Source organism: Barbatula barbatula, assembly GCF_947034865.1.
Source record: "Barbatula barbatula genome assembly, chromosome: 19".
Lineage (NCBI taxonomy): Eukaryota > Metazoa > Chordata > Actinopteri > Cypriniformes > Nemacheilidae > Barbatula > Barbatula barbatula.
The window spans coordinates 22,125,815-22,149,730 of NC_136782.1; the positions used below are offsets into that span (position 1 = coordinate 22,125,815).

The window sequence follows — 23,916 nt, forward strand, 5'->3', positions numbered from 1 at the left end:
GTGTGTGTGTGTGTGTGAGAGAGAGACAGAGAATGCATTACTGTCACTGAGAGAGAGAGAGAGAGAGAGAGAGAGAGAGAGAGAGAGAGAGAATGCATTGCTGTCAGTGTTCAATAGTGTGTGTGTTTTACTGTCCTCATAGAATGAATGAACATGCTACGGTCATGTGATTGTGTTTCTTTCACTGTTGGTCTTGATATGACATTAGCAGCTCATCATGGGTCGACCTGTTACTGCTTTACACACCTGTGACATCATTGATCATTAACACACAGTTGAGTTTGAATACAGTTATGAGACAGTATATGTGTATCATTTGTGACATCACTGTACCATGATGACACCAGGGCTCGGAGGGTAACTTCATTACACGTTACAAAAAACATGCTTTAAAAAGTAATCTGTGACGTACTTTGTTAGATTACACACATTTTGTAACTTAATCTGAATACTTTAGAAGACTTTGAAGTACTATCTTTCCTGTAGCTCAGTGGTTAGAGCAGGCGCTAGCAACACCAAGGGTTTGTTCTGAGGGATTGAATATACTCATATGTATAGTATCAAGCCATATAAGTCACTTTGGAGAAAAGCATCGGTCAAATGCATTAATGTAAATGTAAAAAGTCGCAATTAATTTACAAATTAATTATGAAAACAGTTTTGGATCATTCAGGTACCGACGGACAAAAAGATTTAAGACTATGAACATTGTTTTATTGTGTTAATCAGTATAAATTACGTCAGTTTGTCTTCTGAGTATGTTATATGTAAAAGTCTATCGTGTGAAATATTCAGGACAGTACTAAACAAATTAACATGAAATTAATTTAGTAAAAATTATCTCGATTTTGCATATTCGGCAATAACTGTAGATTAGGATGCTTTTGCTTATTGTCAGAGTCGGGCATTTGCCTGTTACAGTTTATATGAATGTTTAAATGAAATAAATGACATTAACATTTAAGTAATCACTTTTGTAATCTAAAATACTTTTAGGATGTAACTGTTATTTGATTACCGCCCATTTAAAAGTAACTGTAATGAAATAAAGTAACTCAAATTTTGTATTTTAAATACATAACTAAGTTACATGTATTTCGTTCCTCCCCAGCCCTGGATAACACACACACACACCCTAGGGCTGTGCGATATTGCTAAATAATGCAATATTTGATACGCGATGTGATATTTATTTTCTAAAATCAATGTAAAGAAATTACATAACCAACATTTATTTCACGTTATTTTAGGAAAAATAACTTCTGAAAGTGAACAGCCGTGTTTTACTGTTGTATTTAGCAAATCAGACATTTTGTAAACAAACAAACAAAAAATTTTTTTCATTGTAAGGTTTGATTGTTGACTGACTTGCGTCCGAGCACACACATGCTCTCATGCGCATACTACTAGACTATCAGCATCCACCTTAAACTTTGACCATACATAACTTTTTGAAGAATTTATTAGCTTGTTTGTCGCAAACCATCACGATATGCACATGTTCGATATTTCGATACACACACACACACACACACACACACACACACACACACACCTGTTTTCTCAGGGTTTGGAAGAACTGTTGTGTTTTTTCTTTCGTTGGCACATGCAGTTGATTTTCAAGTTATCCTGCTCGCATGATACACCCACACACACACACACACACACACACTATTGTTTTGTCCTTACACACACATTGCATTTGCTTACATTTTAATGTTTAACTTTATTTGTGCGTTTTTTTGTGTGTGATTTAAACTTTCTAGCTCAGTGAAAGCCAACTTGGGTAAGCAAGCATTGTGTATATCTTCATTCATGTGTCATGAAGTGATGGGCATGTAACACACACAAACACACACGCAGGCACAAACACAGATGTTGCATGTGAAATTGTGTTTAAACCAAGTGTGCTCATGTGAAATATCATGCATAAATCTTTGTGTTACTGCTTGTAAGGCAGCGCTGTGTTGTGTTTGAGATGTGTTTGATGTGGATCTCGAAACCCACATAGTAATTATATTTACCCAAAACAGTTTAACAGTTTATTTTCAAGAAACAAGATGGAGTTTCTTATCGGACCCCATAGTCTTCTATTGTGTGAACACTAAACCATGGAGACGTTTCTCAATGTATCTTCATTTGTGTTCCACTAAAGAGAGACATTTAGTCATTTAGCAAACACTTTTATTCAAAGCGACTAACAAATGAGGCACAACAATGGAAGCACGAAACACAAGAAGATGATTCATATTTTTGTCTGTAGTGTTTATTGATCTGTTTGAATAGATGCATCAAAGTGGCCAAACCTTCATCACTATCACATTATTCTACTGCTTCCCTACAAACACAGATGTTCCCTTTTGGAAATGATCAGTTCTGCTTTTCTCACACTTGTGTCTGTAGATGCACATGCATGCAGAAGTTTGTGTGTGGATGTTGTGTAACAGGTGTTGTGTTTGTTTTACAGGTTTTGTTGTGGGTCAGTGTGGTCTGTATCAGACTATAGTGATGCTGCTGGTGGCGTATTTCATCATCAGTATGACGGTTCTGTCTGTGTGCGCCATCTCAACTAACGGAGCGCTGGACGCTGGCGGAGCGTACTGTATCCTCACACACACAATCTTTGTTTCATACACATATGAAACTTCAAATAAGAATCTATTGCTTTTTTATAGTTTTCAGACAAACTGTTCCCCGTTTCATTTCCTTAGCTGTGTGTGTGTCTCCGCTGGTGTGTGTCTCTGCTGTTGTTGTGTGTGTGCAGATATGATCAGTCGTGCTTTGGGTCCAGAGTTTGGTGGCAGTATTGGGATTATGTTTTTTCTGGCTAATGTGTGCGGCAGCGCCCTCTTTGTGCTGGGACTGGTGGAGGCCATTCTCGCCTCCTTCGGATCTCCTGAAGGTAAAGTGACTCTGTGTGACTGTTTGTGTAAATAAATAATAGTTTCAATATATTTCAACCTCAGTTTGCAAGAGTTATCTGTATTTGTCTGTATGCATCATTGGGATTAGAGGGCTAGGTCCTTATACTGGTGACTCACTTCTAGTTGTTTAGAGTACGTTTACTTGTATTGTGCATGCCAGTTGCGCTGTAAAGAAACACGGCATGCCTGCGCACGTACGCATACACTGTTTTAATCTAAAAGCGCTTTTAAAGTCCCAGTGAAAAATTTTTTAAATCCTATTTTTCATGAAATCTTGCAGCAACTATAGTAATAGCTTATCGGTCTAAATTTGTGTGCCCTAATAATCTTTGGTTAAATTCGGAAAAAGCACATCCCCCTGGAGTGGCTATACATCTCAAATGATGTTAGTTAGACTGCTTGGGCGGAGCATCTGTTAACTCCTCCCCTTCAACTGTCAGACTGTTGCCAGTTCCATTTCAAAATGCAACGGCTGGTTTCATACAGTCAATCAATTCACAGTGAAAAATGCCGTTCATGGGGACTTTAATACACTTTGTATGTGTGTTTATAGTTTGTGTATATAAATTCTATGTCTCCAATGGTTGTAGTGGTGCAGTAAATCGACTTTTTGCTGTGGAAATGCTAATAAATACATGCAGGATGGAAGCCGCCATTATTGTTTCGGAAAAACTTGCGCATGCCTACAGACTGAACGCTTAATATGCATTCGTATGGCGGCAGCGTTATTTGGAAAACGGCGCCTCAGAGTTTACAACAACACCATAATTTTCAAAAACCTGCACTTTGAGACCGGTTTTGGAAAATATGCGTTTTAACTCTTCCAAAACGCTGTTGTCCTGTAAATGAACAGCCAAAACACATACAAAGTTTTCTGTTTGTTTGGTGTAAACAGACTCCTCATTAAATATAACAGTGATACGGTTAAACGTTGATCGTGTTTAACAGGACAACTGTTGAAGTCATGTGTGTGAAGGGTTGAATCTCTGTCCTTCTCTCTTGCTCAGATGGATCGTCTGCCGTCTCCCGGTACGCGGTGTTGCCAGGGGGTTACTGGTGGTCCTTACTTTACGGCACGGTGATTTTACTGCTGTGTTTGTTCGTGTGTCTGATCGGAGCTGATATCTATGCTAAAGCCACCTTCATCATCTTCCTCATCGTCATGGCGGCGTTGGGCATCATTTTCATCAGTTTTTTCGCCGTCAAGCCTCATGTCATCGAACTGCCCAACCGGAACTCGTCCTTGGGTCCGACGGAAGCCAACTTCACCGGCTTCAAATTAGAAACGCTGGTGGCAAACCTCCAGGGTAAGTGACAGACCGAGTGTGTGACAGTCAGAGAGAGTCCTGCGTCTATTACCCGCAAGAACGTTTTTAATGCGATGTGGGGTTAGCAGTTACAGTTATGGTCTTATATTAAATCTGACTGGACGTAAATACTTTCCGTTTTGTTTCAGTGAATAGGACACACACACAAGGTTTATATTAGAGAAACAATCCGCTAAATGAAAATCTGTGTCTTTAGTGTATATTCATCATGTGTTTGAGTTTGTTGCTGGTTTGATTTCTTCATCTGTGTGTGTGTTTAGCGGACTACACAGTGGACTACACTACAAATGTGATGATGACATTTGCGACAGTGTTCGCTGTGATGTTTAACGGATGTACTGGGATCATGGCTGGATCCAACATCTCTGGTGAGTTTACTCTGATTGTTTTTGCTGTTATTGTGTGTGTTGATAACTCTGTTTGTGTATGTGTCTGTTAGAGCTGATTGTTGAGATTAGATCTAATGAAGTGTGTGTGTGTGTCAGGTGATCTGAAGAACCCGAGCTACTCCATTCCTCGCGGCACCATCACAGCCGTCATCTTCACCTTTGTCATCTACAACCTGCTGAGTTTGCTGATCTCCTGCACCTGTGGCCGGTTAGTACACAAACACACGCACACATTAACACACACTTTAATATTGAGACATTGACAAAAAAGAGGAAAACAACACAATCACAGACATAAGTATTTGACTTTTATCTCGAGGTTTTTTACAGATGAACTTCATTTAAAATTGTGCAAAAATGTAATTTAGCAATGAAGACAACAGTGGCACAGAGTGCTTTAGGAATAATAGGTTATGCTCAGTGTGGTTCAGATTGAGCTGAATAAGTCATTTTACATGAAATATTGATGTAATGTGACACAAAGTGACCCATTTTCCATTACAGATAATCGCTGTATTCCTTGCAGTAGGGTTAAAAGAGTCAATTACATTTGATAAATCACTCGCGTCTCGGAGAGAAAATCAAAGACGAGAGTGGCAAGAAACCAAAACCTCAAAGATGAGGAAGTGGAGAAAAGATGTTGGGAAAAAACAAACTCAACCGAGATGGCCAGTTCTCCTCTGGCACATAAAAGGAAGTGTTGAAACATAAACTAAAAATCTCTCATCACTTCTTTCATTTTCATGTGAGTCTTTCTTCAGAAGAACACAAAAGAAGATATTTCGAGAAATGTCTCGGCGGTTTTGTGTTCATACAATGGACGTCAATGGAGTTCAGTGTTTGATGATCGACATTCTTCAAAATATCTTCTGTTGTGTTCTGAAGAGGAAAAGAAGTAATGGTAAATGAATAAATGATGAAAGATTTTAAATGTATGGGCTAACTGTCCCTTTTACAATTAAACACAACTTTACAGATTTATATGGTTTAAGAAGTTAATCGGCCTGTGATTTTCCAAAATTGTCAAATTATTATTAAGTCAGATTGTAAAGAAAGAAGTCATGTTCTTGTTCATGTCCGTGTGTGTTTAAGCAGGAGTGTTAAAGAGAAATGAATACAGTGGGTTGTTGTGTGTGTGATTAGAATTCTGATATATTTGTGCTAATCAAATTTCTAAAATCGCTACATATATAGTGTGTGTGTGTTTGTGTGTGTGTTTCTACACTCATGTGAGCCGTTTAACACATGCACCTCACATGACCTGACAGTGGAGAGAGACCGCGTGTGTGTGTGTGTGTGTGTGTGTGTGTGTGTGCGTGCGTGCGTGCGTGCGTGCGCGCGCGCGCGCTTAAAGTTCATCCAAAAATAAACGATTCTGGTTCATCCAGAGGGTCCGTAAATGATCATAGAATTTTCATTTTTGGGTGAACTGTCGCTTTAAGATTCCATGTGCGTCGATCACATTAGCTCATCCTTCAGATGGTTCTTCTGGACACAGTGATGTGTTTGTGTGAGGTGACTTCACTGAAACAAAAGTGAAAGAAAGAAATTCACATCAGTTAGTGATCATATGTACTCCTTGAATCTGCTGATCTATAAAAATGAATGTGGCTTCTCTGTCCCACAACTTATTTCTAAGTTTGCTGTTGTAAATTCTGACTTTCTGAGTTAAATGTGAAGCGTTGTGTAAAAGTAGTGAACACTAACAATGGATTTCCAAATGTTTTTTGAATACGTCATTTCAGGAATCACTCTTGTATTTCTATCTGGTGCATTATTTGACAGACGCTTTTATCCACATTGACCTGCAGCGCGTTCAAGCTTTACATTTGATCGGTTTGTGTGATCGGCATTGATGTCAAAATGATCACAGGGTGGCCGCGGATCCTTAAAAAGTCTTAAAAAGTCTTAAATTAAAAAATTCTAATATAAGGCCTTAAAAGGCATTAAAATGTCTTAAATTCAGTTTCGACAGGTATTAAATTTTTTTTGGTAACCGAAAAAAAATCTTTAGTCGACGGACCCAATGATTCTTTTCTCGCCGTAACGTTACTGCGTCATCCGATAAATTAGGTCACGCACACAAGCAGGTTGCGCTACAGCTATTGCTAACGTTTGCTGGCACACGCGTAGCTGATAGAGATGGGCAAATGCAAATTTAACCATAAATGGCTCGAGAACGATGACTTCTCGTGGTGGTTGAGGTCGGTACCTGGTAATGACTACGAGGCAAACTGTACCGTTTGTCGGAGGTGTTTTAAACTCGGTACAATGGGCGTTAAGGCTGTGGAATCGCACGCACAGAGTGCAAAGCACAAGCAATACGCAAGAGACCGCCAGCAGTCATCAATTCGAAGTTTTTGTTCCACTCATCCCAGTACTAGTGAGGATGTTGAAAATTCACTGCCTACAACCACAGCGGCATCTGACCTCAGATCAAATTTTGGCACGACGCCAACACTCAGTGCTGAGGTAATTTGGGTGCTGCGGACTGTAACAAGCCACCACTCTTTCAGGTCAAATGAGGGGATCGATGAAATCTTTAAAGCTAGGTTTCTGGACTCGGGGCTTGTACAGACATTTACGTGTGGTAAAGGTTGTTTTTGGCTGCTGTTTAAAAGTAACTGTATTTTTTAATAAATGGAAATTGACAGTGATATTTTGTTTTCATTTTTTACTTGAAACACAAACCTAAACATTTTGAATGTCCCTCTGTCTGACATTCTGGAGTAAACACACTGTCAGATACAGTACATATATAATACCTATACAGTAAGTAATACAATGTGTATTTCCATTCTGGATTTGGTCTTAAATTTTTTAAAAAGTGGTATTAAAAAGGTCTTAAAAGGTCTTAAATTTAACTTTTATATATCTGTAGACACCCTGGATCATATAGATTCATAGATGATCTGTCTTATATCTGTAACATGACTCTGTGTCTGGGGTGGATCATGACTAGGGATGCTCCGATCCGATATTCGTATCGGGTATCGGCGTCGATACGTAATAAAATTCTAGATCGGGTATCGGTGCAATTTGTCACCGATACCCGATCTGACATAAAATTTGTGCTAGACGATGTAAAAGTTCATGGAGACACCGGCGCTTAAACTCTCTCGTGGGCGGCTGCGCATTGCGCAACGTGCGACATCATACGCTAGCAACGTGCGACATCATACGCTAGCAACGTGCTCTGTACGTAGTGCACGTGAACAAGTGAACATATAGCAGCGAACAGCATGGAGCGAGCCAAAATATCTGTCATTTGGAGTTATTTTACAACAGCTACGCCAATAAGTTCCACCGCTTTCATTGTTATGGATGGGCAACCGCTGTCCGTCGTTGCGAATAATGGCTTCAGACTCCTTATAAACCACCTGGAGCCGCAGTATGACACGCCGAAGCGTAAATATTTATCTGATATTTATCTCTACCTTGAACTGTACCGAAAAGTCTGCAAACACACATCCGAAAAAATTAAAGATGTCAATGCGGTGAGTTTTACAACAGATATCTGGAGCTGCGACGTGTCCACCGTGTCGCTTTTAAGTTTAACCGCACACTGGTTGGATGAGAATTTTGTGCCACAAAATGCCACGTTAAATGCAACAAACGTGCAGTTTTACTAAGCTATGGAAGCTAGCGTTTTATTCATCTGTTTCTGCGTTGGATGTTAAATTTTATTTTCACTAAACTTTAGTTTAGTTAAGTGGACTTTGCTTTAGTGACTAAAGCATTAAAAAGATCTGATTCATGTTATTTTGAATATCTAAAGCAGTAAAGCTATTACTTTTTTGCTCAATTTCAGCAGCTTTTTTTTGCGAATTGATTTTTTAATTATTTTTGCACTTTCTTAAAAATTATTAAGAGATTTTGTTTCCATTTATTTATACCCGTTTATCAAGCTAGTGAAGCTGTTGTTATATTCAGCTGCTTAATTTGCACTTTAATTTTGAATGTCTTTTGTCCAAAGATAGTGAACACTTTTGTTTTATTTTTCATTTGTTTTGCACCGGTGCTGGTTTAATAAACTATTTACTAAATTTGTGAATCATTAGTTTGTTATTTTGTTTTTTGTGAAATTTATGTTAAGTCGAGCCTGATGTCTTGCACAGCAATGCACATAGTTTATTAAGTAATTGTGCACTTTAAAATTTTTACCTTAGTATCGGATCGGTACTAGGTATCGGCCGATACTGAATCTCAGGTATCGGAATCGGTATCGGAAGCAAAAAAGGTGGATCGGAGCATCCCTAATCATGACACGTGCAGCTCGTAGTGTTGGGAAATTATGTTATTTCTTGTTTTTTTTTTAACTGGGAGATGAGAGACTTTGGGGAAGAACATGGTGTGGTGAATCACATTTTCAGTTTCTCTCCGTGTTCTTTTCTTGTGATGGAAATCACTGCTGGAGGGAGATGAACTTTAGACTTCTGTCTCTCTCTCTCTCTGTCTGTCTGTCTATCTCTCTCTCTGTCTGTGTTTAATGTAAAGCTGCTTTGCAACAGTGCAATACTGTGAACATTTTAATATCAAAGAGAAATATTTAAATGAGCTGGAGGAATATATTGAAATGGGTTGTTTTTTCCTGACAGTGACACATTGATAGATCTTTGTATCAGTATGTACCACTGATGTGTGTGTGATCAGAGTTGCGTTCATGAGATGCATTTAATGTCAGACATTCAGAGTTTTTTGATGTGATTTTGTTTTCATATAGAGCCGTTTCTCCACCGTGTGCAGTAGAGAGAGAGAGTGATGAATAGAGTATGTATAGATGGAGTTTTAGAGACGCAGCGGTGAGGTGTGTTAGAGATGGAGTGATGTCAGCGGGGCTTGTTACTTATTGATTTCTTTAATGATCCCGCTGGAGCACTTAACCGGAGAAACATCTCTCACTGGGTTTCACGGCTGTATTCTGGATGTTTCCGCCGCTGGATGCTTTAAAGATGTCACCTGATGACCAGCGATCACAATGAGATGTTTTTACAGTAATGACGTTAAGTCCAGTTTGTGTGGTGAAAAGCTGTTGCGTGTTTTTCAGGCCATCACATGACATCTTTACTCCCATTGGTGGTCACAGCTCATTGGCTTAACAGCGGCGTCTCTGGACATCACACACTGGGTTTCATTTATCAGTCTAACATACTGTAGATACGAGCACAGAAATCCTCTCACATGTGATTCATGAAACATGCGCATGCTTTCAATCCCATCGCACAAGTGATCGGACATTGATAAATAAGAAGGATGAAAACAATCATCATCATTTAAATATGACGCCTCTATTATTGTAAAGCTTAGAAGACTCACCCCTTCACCACCATGAGCGCAGCCTTCTCAATGAAGAGTGAAACTTGACCTCGCAAGTTCAAACGAATTAAAAAATATACATGACAGTACTATACTATAGTCTATAAATGTGTTAATACTACTGTACTCAATAGTCAGTTTTATAATAATATACTACAGGAGGCACTAAAAGTGTACAATAGTAAATACTAAACAATACTTCAGTAAGTTTCATGTGAAATCGGTCAGTTTGCCTAGTTTTCTGTTGTAATGTATATTTGTTTCGTGTATGAGTGCTGTTGTGCTCTGTAATCACAGGATGAGCTGGAAATCCTCAAACAAAATGAAGGCAACTGTTTGTTCAAACCTTTGAGTTTTAGAGGTTCTTGGTATAAGCAGAACTTTCAAATTTTGATTACTGTTAAATTAAAGTTCTTAATAAGTCTTAGTAAGTGTGATCTTCATATTTCATATTTCTACTTAATGCAATTAAGTAGACAGAACTTAAAAATGCAACTTTGTGTACTAATACTTACATATTTTCAGCCTTAATATGCATAAATCAAACACCTTGACTTATGTATATGAGCAAGTAGATACTGATCTCAGAACTGGCAGAGTCATGGCTCACTTGTGACACATCACATGTTACAGGTCACACGTGGCCTCCCGCAGCCTAAGCACACGCACCACTCTTCTGAACAATTTAAGCAGAGAAATAAGTCAAACTCTTCTAAATATCCAAGATAAGTGAACATTAAACACTAACAAGTCTTTAGCTTTACTGAAAAACACATCAAATAATCATATTTTTAAATGCAGTCTAAAGCAGAGCATGATGGGAATTAGAAATCCTTCTCGACCAATTGCGCAGATCTAGACTTCTGAATCAAAGATTGTTAGATGATGCTGGTGGCTCCTCTCACTCTTCAGCTCTCTTAACTTCTTTATGAGTTGGGTTTCCTTTTTTTCTCCTCTTTCCAGTGTTCACAATTCATTACATTCCAACAGTACAGCCCAATAATACACACACACACACACACACACACACACACACACACACGGGCAGATGGATGCTCGCATGGATGGACACTTTCCACTTTGCTCAAAGTTGTTAACTTGTTTTTCTATCTTGTGCGGGCGAGTGTGTGTTTGTGTGTGAGTGAGTGTGTGTGTGTTTGTGTGTCTGCGTGTGCGTGCGTGTGTGTGTGTGCATGTGTCTGCGTGTGCGTGCGTGTGTGCGTGTGTTTGTGTGTGAGTGTGGAGTGTGTGTGTGAGAAAGAGACAGACGCTGTTTCAGTGTAATAATTGTGTGTTCAGATCTGTGGTTGGTCTGTATAATAGTTAATAGAGCTGAGATGATGCTATTAAAATCACTCAGCCTGAAGAATGTGTGAGACGTGTTTCAACCAGAGAGAAAGACAATGATTATAAAGAAAGAAAATTACATCTGTCTTAATTGCATTATTTCTTCATGCAGAATATAATTTATTTATAGTATTCCCGATCTTATATGACCCCCCCCCCCCCTCTCTCTCTCTCTCTCTCTCTCTGTTTTTTAGTGTTCTCTTGCAGAAAGATTACAGTTTTCTCAGAGATATAAACGTGTGGGGTCCTCTCGTGACCATCGGTGTTTATTCCTCCACGCTGTCGGCTGCTATGAGCAATCTGATTGGTGCGTCGCGTATTCTGTACGCTCTGGCCCGGGACGATCTGTTCGGTGGGTGAACCCCTAAACATGCAGCCCATTCATATTTACAGTAACAATGTCCCTCTGTTGTGTTTATTACATCTGTCAGGAACATAAACCAATCATATTACACCTGAAACTATAATCATTTATCATAGAAGTAATGTTACAAAGCAAAACATCATATGATCAATGTTTAACCCGTGTGTGTGTCAGGACGGGCTCTGTCTCCAGCTAAACGCACATCAGGCAGTGGGAATCCCTGGTCGTCTGTCCTCATCTCTTGGTTTCTTGTGCAGGTCAGAGTTTATTTCTCATCATCAGCAGTCATCTTCTTATAGCGTATTAATAATCTTATTCCCTGTAGAGTCTTTCATTTTATAACACATTCGCTTTAAATCTGTTTCTTTCCGTCTCTCTCAGCTGGTTTTATTCGCAGGGAAGTTGAACACTATTGCGAGTATCGCCACTATATTCTTTCTGCTGGTGTATGCAGCTGTAGATCTGGCCTGTCTGGCGCTGGAGTGGGCGTCCGCCCCAAACTTCAGGTGATGTATCTATCAGTCTCTAGTAATCAAGTATTACCATACTGCTGGTTAAACATCCCTTACTTGGGGTCGGCGTTTTTTATTCATCCACTTCTTTTCCCAATTAATTCCAAACCCACCAGAATTCTGAAATAAACCAGAGGGGACTATGGGAATCATGTTGTAACTAAACATATATGAATTGTAATTGTATCAAGCATCTTCTTGAGGTTTCACCTTGACTCTACTGAAGGATCTATTCTGAGCTCTTATTATTCAGTCAAACTCATCCATTTCAAATACATTTTGTTGTTAAATCAAATGTGTTTTTATTATTAATTAAAAAACATTTATGTTTGCAAAAAGTAGTATCTCGTCTATGAAACAAATTTTTAGACATTTAAGCGATTAAACGTTTAAGATCATGAAAAAACATTTCACTTAAAGGTTTCTAAAACTTTTGACCAGTAATGTAATATTTCATTATTTGTATTATATTTTGATTTGTTTGTTTTAAAACAGCTATGGAAGCCTAGTTAATTTTTTATTTATTATTAGATAAATATTTAATTTATCTCACTTTTTAACATTTTCATTCAGTCTTTACATATGTACGCCTGTGGACCGTGCATATTCATTTTGTATTTAAAAACAAAAAACCTATATTTAGGAAATATTTAGATGTATTTTTTTATTATTTATACATGCAAATTAATTAAAAAAAAAATTAAATATTTTTGTATGTGTAATTGTTTATAAAGACAAAATTAATATGCACAGTACACAGACATATATTGTGTAAACACACAATTTTATTCGGGATGCGATTAATCATCTGACAGCCCTATATAAAATTCCGGCCTTTATTAATTTCAATGGACAGAAAATAAACAAAACCTATATTAGTCCTGATGGTCACATGATCTCACTGCATTATTATGGCAATAAAAACTTTGTTTTGCATTGTTCCTACACACAAGTATTAACTGTAGGATGCTCAGAACACAAATACAGAGAAATAACTCCGAACAAACAGTGGTAGTAATGTGTTGCCCTGTGGACTCAAGGTCAGAGGTCAAGGTTAAACAACAGAAATTGTTCTTGCTGTTCCCGTGTCGTGATTGGCTGAGAGCGTGTTGTAGGCGGTGCCTCCCTGCACTGTGACATTCTCTGTGGCTGTGTTGGTGTTGTTGTGTTGTTTGTATGTCTGCAGCGGTGTGTCAGATTAAAGCCGTTTAGTGTTCACATCCCCGGAGACGACGAGCGCGATTAGCATAGCTAATGTACCTCCAAACACTCCAACTTTATCATAAACACAGCGGAGAGCTGCGCGTGAGCTCCTGGAACTAAAGGAGGGAATTGGGGTCTCGAAAAGTTTCCAGATTGTTGAAATTCACTGCGACTCAAACTCGTGACTTTTGCGTTGATAACACAGTGCCCTATCAATTAAACTACAATTTATATTAAATATCAATAAACATCCCTGTTTATGCTGGGTCAGGTATGTTTTGATGCTAGTTTTCTGTATTTTGCTGGTTTAAGCGGTCAAGTGGTCACACACACACACACGCACACACACACACTGACCTCAACACAAGATGAAGCTCCATTAAGGACAAAGTCCTAATTGGCGTTATAATGACTGTGACACACATTTAAACACACACACGGCTGAACTTTGACTTGTTAGCGTCTGTAAATGACTTTATCCTCTAATGAAGCAGGAAGAGCTTTAGATATGTCAGGGGTCTGTGTGACCCCCTCTGAACACTAATGTTTGTTTGTTTGCTCTGGAGTCTCTCGTCATGTCTCTCTCTCTCTCTCTCTCTCTCTCTTTTTGTGTCCAGGCCCACGTTCAGGTATTTCACGTGGCACACGTGTGTTCTGGGGATCATCGGCTGTGCCATCATGATGTTTCTCATCAACTCCATCTATGCGTCTGCCAGCATCGCCTTCATGATTCTCTTACTGCTGCTCATTCATTACCTGAGTCCTGTCAGCAGCTGGGGCTACATCAGCCAGGCACTCATCTTCCACCAGGTACACACACACACACACACATGTATGTTTTATTATCTCCGTGGGGACAGTCCATAGACGCAATGAGTTGTATACTGTGTGTGTTTAGGTGCGTAAGTATCTGTTAATGCTGGATGTTCGTAAAGATCATGTGAAGTTCTGGAGACCTCAGGTGCTGCTGATGGTGCCAAACCCCAGGTGCAGTGTGGGATTGATCACCTTCATCAATGACATCAAGAAGAGTGGACTCTATGTACTGGCTCACGTGCAGCTGGGAGATCTGGGTACATCTCTGTGTGTATGTGTGTGTGTGTGTGTGTGTGTCTCAAGATACTTCATCGGCACGATTGTGAAGTGGCTTCAGTGTTTGGTGGATTATAATCAAATGTTTTGCCTGTAGACGTTCTCCCGTCGGATCCGCTGCAGTCTCAGTATGACTCGTGGTTGTCTTTGGTGGATCATTTGAATATTAAAGCGTTTGTTAATCTCACGCTGGCAGATTCCATCAGACATGGAGTTCAACACCTGCTGTTCATATCAGGACTCGGTGAGAGAGAGACGTCCATCACACAAACATCACACTCTTTTCACTTGTAGTTATTTCTGTTGATTTTTTCCATTTATTCGTTGCCATGCAGGTGGTATGAGACCCAACACTCTGGTGCTGGGTTTCTATGACGACGTCCCGCCTCAGGACCGACTCCTGGACTCTACCCTGTCGATAGGCAAACCCACTGAAAACTCTAATCAGGTGGACGACCCGGAAGAACCCAACGACACGCCTTTTCATTTCCCACCCGTGCGAGGGGAGGGGCCCGGGGACAGAGGCGGGAAATACCTCGGCCCTCAAGAGTACGTCTGTATAATCGCAGACGCCGTAAAGATGCTGAAGAACATCGCGCTTGCTCGATACTTCGGTCAGTTCGATCGGACTGAAGCTCTCAGGGGTCACGTGTACGTGGACGTTTGGCCGGTGAATCTGCTGCGACCGGACAGCGCCGCGTACGTCGACACCTGCTCGCTTTTCTTGCTGCAGCTCGCCTGCATCCTGAACATGACCAGGGCGTGGCAGAAAGCCAGACTCCGCCTCTTTCTCTGTGTGGAGGCGGGCCGGAGCCTCAAGGGGACAGAACACAAGCTCAGGCTCCTCCTGAAAGAGCTCAGGATGAAGGCGGACATCCGTACGGTCCCCTGGGACGCTCAAGTGGCCCTTCACTGGCAGCGTCAGACGGACTCGGAGAGTCACGGAGAGGAGGAGCCAGAATGTGATGTGGGCGGTTTCGAGGCCGACACTGAATATGCCAACAGTTTTCAGAACAACACCTCACGCGTGTCCGACGAGTATTTACAGGCGGTTAATAAGCTGATCCTGGACCAGCCACTCGGCCCGCCCGCCGTCCGCTTCCTGTATTTGCCACGCCCTCCCGCGGACACCAGCCGTTACCATGACTACCTGCATCAGTTAGAAGTGCTCACACGTGACCTTGGCCCGACCCTATTGATTCACGGGGTGACGCCGGTCATCACCACTGACCTGTGAGCTTGACATCACGTGCACATGTCTGATAATCCACTCCTGATATGACGCTTCAGGGGTTTGATTGGAATGTTTACGAAAGAAATGATGACGGTACCTGATTTCTTGACTGCACTTCACACACGCACTACGATCATGAGAAGTTTTCCGCAAACTTTCACCTCTCTTTCGATTTCTCTGTTCTTTTTTTATGTCTTTTTCATTCATCTCAGGTGGAAACTGAACCTCACGTGTGGCTCACAGTCGGAGCTCTCAACGTTCCACTTCTGTTTCTAAATCTTCTCTGTTTACACGTGTGAATGTTTCGGTACGATTCCTTCATCTTTTTTCCTCAAAGCTGGAATATTTTAGGACAGTTTTAGACACTCCAGAAGTCTTTTTTTTCTGTTACGCTCCAGAAGAAGAAAAACTGACGTGTGTGTGTTTACTCCGAGCAATAACGGTTGTTTTTCTATACTGTAATCTACCGCTGTGTTTTTATGCTGTTTGTACCGCCGCAGCGCCTTTTTATTGACCAAAGTGCTTTGTGTTTGCATTGTGTGTGTCCACATGTGCCTTGCTTTACATTGTTCCTAACAAAAGTGCACAAACACTGCGATAGACCCCTGCAGACTGACGGACGGACGGATGAAAAAACACTCTTTTGTGTCTGTGTTGTTTTTAAGACCAATTATTTTTAAGCACTGTAAAATTTAAAGTCTGTGTAAAATATGAAATGGGTAATGGATATAAATGAATAAATATATAATGTTTGCTCACGTGTGTTGTTTGTATTTTGATTTGATGTAAGGTGGGGACGGGGATGAGGTGCAGACTAGAAGACTGTGTCCAGTTACGTGTGTAGGGCGTGTGTGTTAGAATAAAGATTGCTTCCGGTAACGTGCGTGCGTGCGTGTGTGCGTCTGTCTGTCTGGGGATGTGTGTGCATGACAGACTAGAAGATTGTGTTTAGTACTGTGGGTGGGTGTGTGTGCGTGTGAGTGTGTGTCTGTGTGTGTGACAGACTAGAAGATTGCGTCCAGAACTCTGTGTGTGTGTGTATATAACTGCACCGCTTGCATCACTCCACAGGTAAGATAGATTTTCATGTTGTGTAATATGTTATTTATCATTTATCATTATGAACAGACTGATAACAGATGAATCCACATATCAATATACAGGATATGTTTGTGTAGATTTTAGTAGATTTGATCTGTCCCTTTAAGGTGTGTGAATCTGTTTTTAACTCATTATGTGAATAAGGTTTAATGTCCCAGACATTTGAAAACATCTCTGTGTATTCATCCATCTCTCTTTCCTTGAGGTCTCATTTTCTTTCTCTCGTGTTTCTTCGCTCTATTTTCTCTCTTTTGAAGCAGTAATGTACTGCAGACTTTTCTCACCCCTCCATCTTTTCCTCCTTATTTTTCTTTCTGTCTCTCTGTAATTACTGTCGTTCTCTGATAGGATTGTTTTTCTCTTGTTCTCATCGCCGTGGGAACAGCTCGACTCTAAACTATCGTATCATATCGATCTGAAATGTTTGATGCGTGTGTTAAATGTGTCATTCAGATCTTACCTCCACACACACACTGCAAGAGATCTGCTCAGGTAAACACACACACGTTCATACTATTATAAACCCTGAGACTGTTTTGTTGATTTTGACTGTGTGTGTGATTTTGTGTTTTTAACAGCGAGCACACAGGAAAATACACCATATGTCTATAAAACATGATCAACAGGTGCTTCTCTATTACACCATTAGATTCAAAACATGCTTCAAATGGTTACGGATGCTGTTTGTTCCATAAAGAACCTTTAACATCTGAAGAACCTTCCTGTTTCACTAAAGGTTCTCTCTCTCTCTCTCTCTTTCTCTCTCTCTCTCTCTCTCTCTGTAATTACTGTCGTTCTCTGATAGGATTGTTTTTCTCTTGTTCTCATCGCCGTGGGAACAGCTCGACTCGTATCATATAGATCTGAAATGTTTGATGCGTGTGTTAAATGTGTCATTCAGATCTTACCTCCACACACACACTGCAAGAGATCTGCTCAGGTAAACACACACACATGCTCCTATTATAAACCCTGCGACTGTTTTGTTGATTTTGACTGTGTGATTTTGTGTTTTTAACAGCGAGCACACAGGAAAATACACCATATGTCTCTAAAACATGATCAACAGGTGCTTCTCTATTACACCATTAGATTCAAAACATGCTTCAAATGGTTACGGATGCTGTTTGTTCCATAAAGAACCTTTAACATCTGAAGAACCTTCCTGTTTCACTAAAGGTTCTCTGTCTCTCTCTCTCTCTCTCTCTCTCTCTCTCTCTCTCTCTCTCTGTCTCTCTGTCTCTCTCTGTCTCTCTCTCTCTCTCTCTCTCTGTCTCTCTGTCTCTCTCTCTCTCTCCGGAGTGTCTTTTTCTGTCTGTATGTGGGGTGCAGGGCTTTTGTTACCATAACAACCACAAGCATTGGAGTGGCTCTGAAAGCGTCTCTTTCTCTCCGTCTGTCTCGTGTGTTTCTGTGTTCTTGTGATCTACAGTCTTTTATTTAATGACCGCCAGCGGAAACACCTCAGGAAAGGAGATCAGTGTGGTCTCTGTTTGTCCAGCGAGGAGTTTCTGGGATCTCAGTGTGCGCTGCAGCGGGATCTAAAGGCCTCCGGTGTCGTCGGATCGGTTGGATGGATGGTTTGATGGGGTTTTATGGATGTGGAGGGTATGTCATTGTGCTTGAGTGCTTATGTTTGTGTATGTGTGCGTGCGTACAGGGCAGAAAATCAGCAAGACATGAATTCTGGTGTGTTTGTTTATGTTCAGTGTACAGTGAACTATGACACACGGCTGTCATGTGTCCAGTCTCCCTGAGGCTCTAAACACAGAAGATGAGACGAGCTCCTCGTCATCCGTCTGTCCGCTCTGTCGTCATCATTTGGATGTTCCTCTGATGCTGCCCTGTTCTCACACGCTGTGTAGCCGCTGTCTGACCGGAGGGGCGCGGCTGGACCGATGTAAGGGTGGAGTCAGGGGTGTGTCCTCCGCCTCTCGTTCAGTCTGTGCCGTTCTCTGTCCGAGCTGTCGTCACGGTGTCGAGCTGCCCTGCTTTGAATGGTCGTCTGCTGTGACCTGTCTGCCCTTTGACCCCACGGTGACCTGTGACCCTAAAGTGATGGTGGAGACATTCATCGGTAACTTGCCTCAACCACTAACATACAGATAAACAAATTAATTATATTATTGACAAATATTTGTATTTAATGTGATTATTTATGTAACATTTGTGTCTCTTGTCAGTTCTGTTATTTTTTTTTTAAGATTTTCCACATAAAATGAAAAAACAGAAACAGATTTTTATGTATTTTTGAAATACTGTAAAAAACATAAATTTACAAGAAAACACCGGGGGGATTGTATGTGTCTGTAAAAGGAAACCGGTTATTCTCTGTCCTGTAGATGGCAGTGTCGATCTTTCTGAAGAAGAAATGAGGCAATCTGTTTCAGGTAGAACTACCTTCAAGCCTTTACATGTGTACTGCAGAGTATATACTGCTTACAGTAGTGATTCACAGAATATTTATGTCAAATAAAAATGAAGAAACAGTGGAAAACTGACTGATATTCACAACTGTAACGTTTTTAAAAGACTGCTTAAAAACACACAAAATATATTTCAAAGAAAGTTTGATTTTATGTGAAGAAACAGTAAATTTCGAGGTTAACAGATTACTTTAGATTTTACTAATTTAAAAGCTTTATATTCTCAGGCTTTTTCATTCATTCTCATTACCGATAGAATTTCTGGTAAAAACAATCAAATGTGTTTTAAACTGTCGGTAAGAGTTTTGAATTGAATGCTTTTTAACATGAATCTAAAGGACATTTGTTGAAGTGTTTCTAATGAAAATCATACAGAACAAAACATGCTGGTTTCTAAAATAAAAAGTGTAAGGCCTTTCCTAACATACGCTGTGTGTGTGCGCGTGTGTGCATGCATCTCTCTAGGTCTAGTGTTCACTCTCGATGGCTCGCGCTCTGACCCGACCCTTGACCTCTCAAACTCCTCTCTCACTTTGACCTTTACGGGTCGCACACTTTCAGCCGGTGACCGCAGCGCTCGTGAGTCGTGTCCGCTCCCTCAGGTGTGTGGAGGGGTGTCTATCTCCAGAGGACAGTACTACTGGGAGGTGGACGTCTGCAACAGCGCCCTCTACAGGATCGGTGAGAGAATGCACGTTCACGTTTCCATCAATAAAAATGGAACGATGTAAGATGACATTTACTGTGTTCTCAGGTGTGATCTCATCATCTGATGGCCGTGGCTGGTGGCTGGAGAGGCGTGGCTCCTCGTTTCACGCTGCGTTTGATGGACGCCGTGAGCTCCTCCCCTCTGTGCCGCCTCAGCTGAAGACAGTGGGTGTGTTTATGAATGTAGGCGGGGCTTCTTTGACTTTCCACAATTGTGTCACTCAAGAGTTTCTGGCCGCCATCCCCTCCCACTTCACCGTTCCGCTCCGTCCTGCTCTTCAGTTGGGCCAGGGAAAGCTGAAGCTCCGCCAAGGCCTGCCGCCACCCAATCACGTCTTTCTCGGTCATAACTCTGCCTATCGGGGTCCAGGAGGGGCGGGAACGAGGCCGTGGAGGAGGGACGTGGCGTTTGGGGCGGTGAAGGCGGTGATTGAGAAGTTTGAGGAGATGTCATGCGGCTCGGACTCAGATTCTGGTCTCGTGTCTAGTTTCTGCTCCGGCTCAACTCTTGGCTCGCTGTAGGAGCCGGTTCTGGAGATTTCCGGAGAGTTTTATAGATGTTTAGAAGAACAAAGCAAGAAAGACAAATTCTTTGGAACAAGAAAGCACATTGAATGTGTTACCGAGAGCTTTATTTATGAATAGAGACTGTGACCGGGCCAAAGCACGCCAAGACCAAAGAGAACAACGCTCGCACACATCTGACGTGTTAACTGTTTCTTCTTCACATACACAGCTTGCGTTTGCTGTAAAAGCGTCTGCCAAATGTAAAAATGTCAATCTTGCTCTTTAGTAATGCTTTGCAACATTGCACAGGACATTTTTACAGCCATCACTGACTGTCTGTATGAGTAATATTTATTTGTGCGTTCAAAATAAGTGTGATTTAAAACAATTCTGATCCAATCCTCATATTTAAAAACAGAACAACAGAATGAGACAATGAGATTAAATGAAGAGTTTCACTATGAAAGACTCATTAATGTCTCAAATGTGTCCGTCATGAGAGTTAGGGTTAGAAGAGACGAGACGTCAACAATGTCAAACTGAGCTCAGATTTGTCTCAATCAAAAGTTGATATTACTGAAGATCTCAAGTAATATGAACTCAAACATTTCTCATCACATTTACTCAAATCCAGATGATTTCACCTCTACGGTCTACATTCATTTACACCTCCAGACTCTTCATGTGTTAACTTAAAGAGGCTTTTTGAAGACGTCGAGCAAGAACTGAGATTTGAGAAACGGACGATGTAAAATCTGTCTCCTGACATGGTTAGACAGTGTCAGTGTGAAAATGCAAGTGTGGTTTCTTTTGACTGAGCTGCCAGACTGCAAACAGTCCATGACAAAAAAACCTGAATTCAGATGACCAATCCTCTCGATCTTCACCCGATATCACAGACAGGTGTGAGACTGACACAACATGTCGTGTGAATGTAGATCGTAAAGGTGAAAAAATCTGGATTTGATGAGAAAAGTTTCAGTTCATAGTACGATTGAGATCTTCAGTAATATCGACTTTAGATCGCAGACGAGACAAATCTGAGCTCAGCTTGACACATCGTTGACGTCTCTTCTCAAACTCTCATGGCATTTGTCAGATTTCTGACTCTTTGTCTCAAGGTCTCTCTCGTGTGGTTTCCTGTCGGTGCAAACGCCTCTGTCTTTAATAAAGCGACTGAAAACAGGCATGGAAGTCATTTAACTCACAAGCTTCATTTCCAGTGTTTGTTACTCTGAGAACGAGGTCAAGACCAGCACCGTCGGTTTTACAGCCAAATGATCAACTCTGGTAGTTTGCTCTTCGGATGAGAAATGTAGGAAATCTCTAACTTTGTTTGAGACATTCTCCAGATCTCTTCATGATAACCGGACAGAATGGATCTGTGCTTTGCTTTCGGTTCAATCTCATTGCTGTCTGGAGTCGAGGTTCAGGATCTCCTGTGAGAAAGGCAAACGCGAGGCCTTCAATTTGCACCCTCGTCTGATAAAGCAGCGCATATTAAGACCCTCAGTTTCCTCACATATGTGTGACGCTGCGTGATTTACATATTAAATGAGTAACGCTCTCTCTGTTAGTGACCTGTTAACTCCATACGTTTCTCATTATTATTCCATTATCACAATGCGTTCGTGTCACAACACCTCTGAAAACAACACGTGAGTCAGTTCCTGAGAGAACTCAGGGATAATCTGTGTGTGTGTTTACTGTTTCTTCACATGAAGCTGATGCTGTGTGTTATCAGAACCCAAACATGACTCGTCTGCTGGCTTCCACGAGCCTTCAGATGAAAGAGAGCTTTCTTTTACTGAAGGTAATATGCTCACGAGCCATCCGCTGGAAACCTTCTAGATCTTAGACAAACAACAACTTTTGGCTAAAAACTAAATGGAATGTCTATGGTGTGTCCTTATTTGGAAAGCGAAATAATTCTTCAATCAATATTTATTTTATAAATCTCACAGCAAAGCCAAACAGAGTCATATGGTGTATTCTGATTATACTAATACTGTCAAACTTTGTTTATTATATGTACCCAAAGGTACCCATATTGCAAAATAAATTATATTACAGTAAAAGAAAAATATAATTGTCAGAAAATGTTCCCCAAAATAATGGTAAAATCTCTACGTTCTATATTGTTATGATGGTACACTGTGTTGCAGGCATTGTGGTGGAATGAAATGAATTGAGCAGAAACTTCGATCAAAACACACACACACACACACACACACACACACCCTTGTGTTGTCATTGTAGGTTCCTGTCGCTTTTCTTCACGAATGTCTTCATAATATCTTCTGTTATCACCTCATGATGAAATGCAAACAGCTCATGATCGATTCATGATCGATCTCCATTCTCAGCGGATGCGCGCGCGCAGGTGTGAAGCACCTTACGCACGCACACACACACACACACACACACACACACACAAACTCGTGTGTACCTGTGAACTCATTTCGGAAACGCTAATACACACACAGGCCATTTGCTGTGTATATTGTGATGTTTAGTTCTGTCTCACATGTCTGTTAAGAGAACACAATGAGACTATAACGAGAGAAACTCCCATTCATCACATCCATTACACCACCATTCAATCATAACTATAGGCGATTATTCCTATATTAAATTAAGTATTATGTATTTCAATTCATGTGTTATCACTTTTAAATGTCACGTTTTAATTTTGTGAAGCACTTTGAGCTAAATTTCATGTTTGGTGTGATGTGCAAGTAAGGAGAAAAACATTTATATTTTATAATTTAACGAATGTTTATTTTGTACATATTAAAGTGTAACGGTACTGTATATCAAACTTCAAACATATTGGACATCAAACATATAAATACAATTAAAATATCAAAATCGAGTCTCGTTGCGCCGCGCGCGCGCGCACATCCTGCATTAATAAAACCTCCCGAGGACAAAGACCCACGCGGACACACACACACACACACACACACGTGCAGCTGTGGGTTCGTGTAGCTCTGTTTATCTCCAATCTAAGTGCATGCAGAAGTGAAAAGAGAACAAGCTCTCGCGCTCTCCCTCCTCGTGTTTGTCTTTCACGGCTCTCTCTCCCCCTGCTGGCGTTTATTGCGCGTCTCTTTTCTCATGTAATGTGTGCCGCTGAGGCTCTATAGTCGTGTTTAACATGTGCATGGCGGGGGAGGGACCCCAGGGCCCCCGCGAGGCTTCCGGATCGATTGATATATGACATTCTCGGCCACTTTATTAGTTTGTTATTTTATTATTCCATTATTCTCCATTATTCAGAGCCTTTCAAAGCCCGTGGAGGGGAAATGGCCCCATCAACACATACACACAGAGAGAGAGGGAGAGAGAGAGAGAGAGAGAGAGAGAGAGAGAGAGAGAGAGTGAGTGAGAGAGAATAAGGGGACTTTAACAAACCACAAACTGCCTTACAATACAAACTATTATTATTATTATTATTATTAT

At 40.8% G+C, this 23,916-nt stretch overlaps 3 protein-coding genes across 4 annotated transcripts in view; all 3 read left to right on the forward strand.

Moving 5' to 3' along the window:
• Positions 1 to 268, forward strand: part of eif4g1b (eukaryotic translation initiation factor 4 gamma, 1b) — a gene marked incomplete at its 3' end in the record, with an annotated part of 23,218 nt that extends 22,950 nt beyond the window's left edge. The window contains exon 30 of the mRNA XM_079480696.1: positions 209 to 268. Coding sequence (XP_079336822.1) covers positions 209 to 268 — 60 coding nt within the window. The remainder of the gene's footprint in view (positions 1 to 208) is intronic.
• A 2,045-nt stretch (positions 269 to 2,313) lies between these two features.
• On the forward strand, positions 2,314 to 16,468 carry LOC306908497 (solute carrier family 12 member 9). Of its 2 annotated transcripts, XR_013788014.1 has the most exons (13): positions 2,314 to 2,602; positions 2,765 to 2,902; positions 3,932 to 4,231; positions 4,513 to 4,620; positions 4,738 to 4,849; positions 11,499 to 11,656; positions 11,843 to 11,925; positions 12,050 to 12,174; positions 14,001 to 14,193; positions 14,282 to 14,456; positions 14,573 to 14,719; positions 14,811 to 15,802; positions 15,922 to 16,468. XR_013788014.1 is itself a non-coding variant. In XM_079481422.1 (12 exons), the coding sequence occupies exons 1-12, from the start codon at positions 2,404 to 2,406 to the stop codon at positions 15,710 to 15,712; spliced, it is 2,640 nt and encodes an 879-aa protein (XP_079337548.1). In that variant the 5' UTR covers positions 2,314 to 2,403; the 3' UTR covers positions 15,713 to 16,468. The 2 variants fall into 2 exon arrangements, 1 of the variants encoding a protein (XP_079337548.1); XM_079481422.1 differs by having other exon boundaries at positions 14,811 to 16,468.
• A 2,178-nt stretch (positions 16,469 to 18,646) lies between these two features.
• On the forward strand, positions 18,647 to 20,568 carry LOC306908108 (putative E3 ubiquitin-protein ligase MID2; the record flags this gene model as incomplete). The annotated part of the gene is made up of 4 exons (XM_079480697.1): positions 18,647 to 18,887; positions 19,153 to 19,200; positions 19,702 to 19,917; positions 19,991 to 20,568. The coding sequence occupies 4 exons, from the start codon at positions 18,647 to 18,649 to the stop codon at positions 20,464 to 20,466; spliced, it is 981 nt and encodes a 326-aa protein (XP_079336823.1). The 3' UTR covers positions 20,467 to 20,568.
• Between the last annotated feature and the right edge of the window lie 3,348 nt (positions 20,569 to 23,916).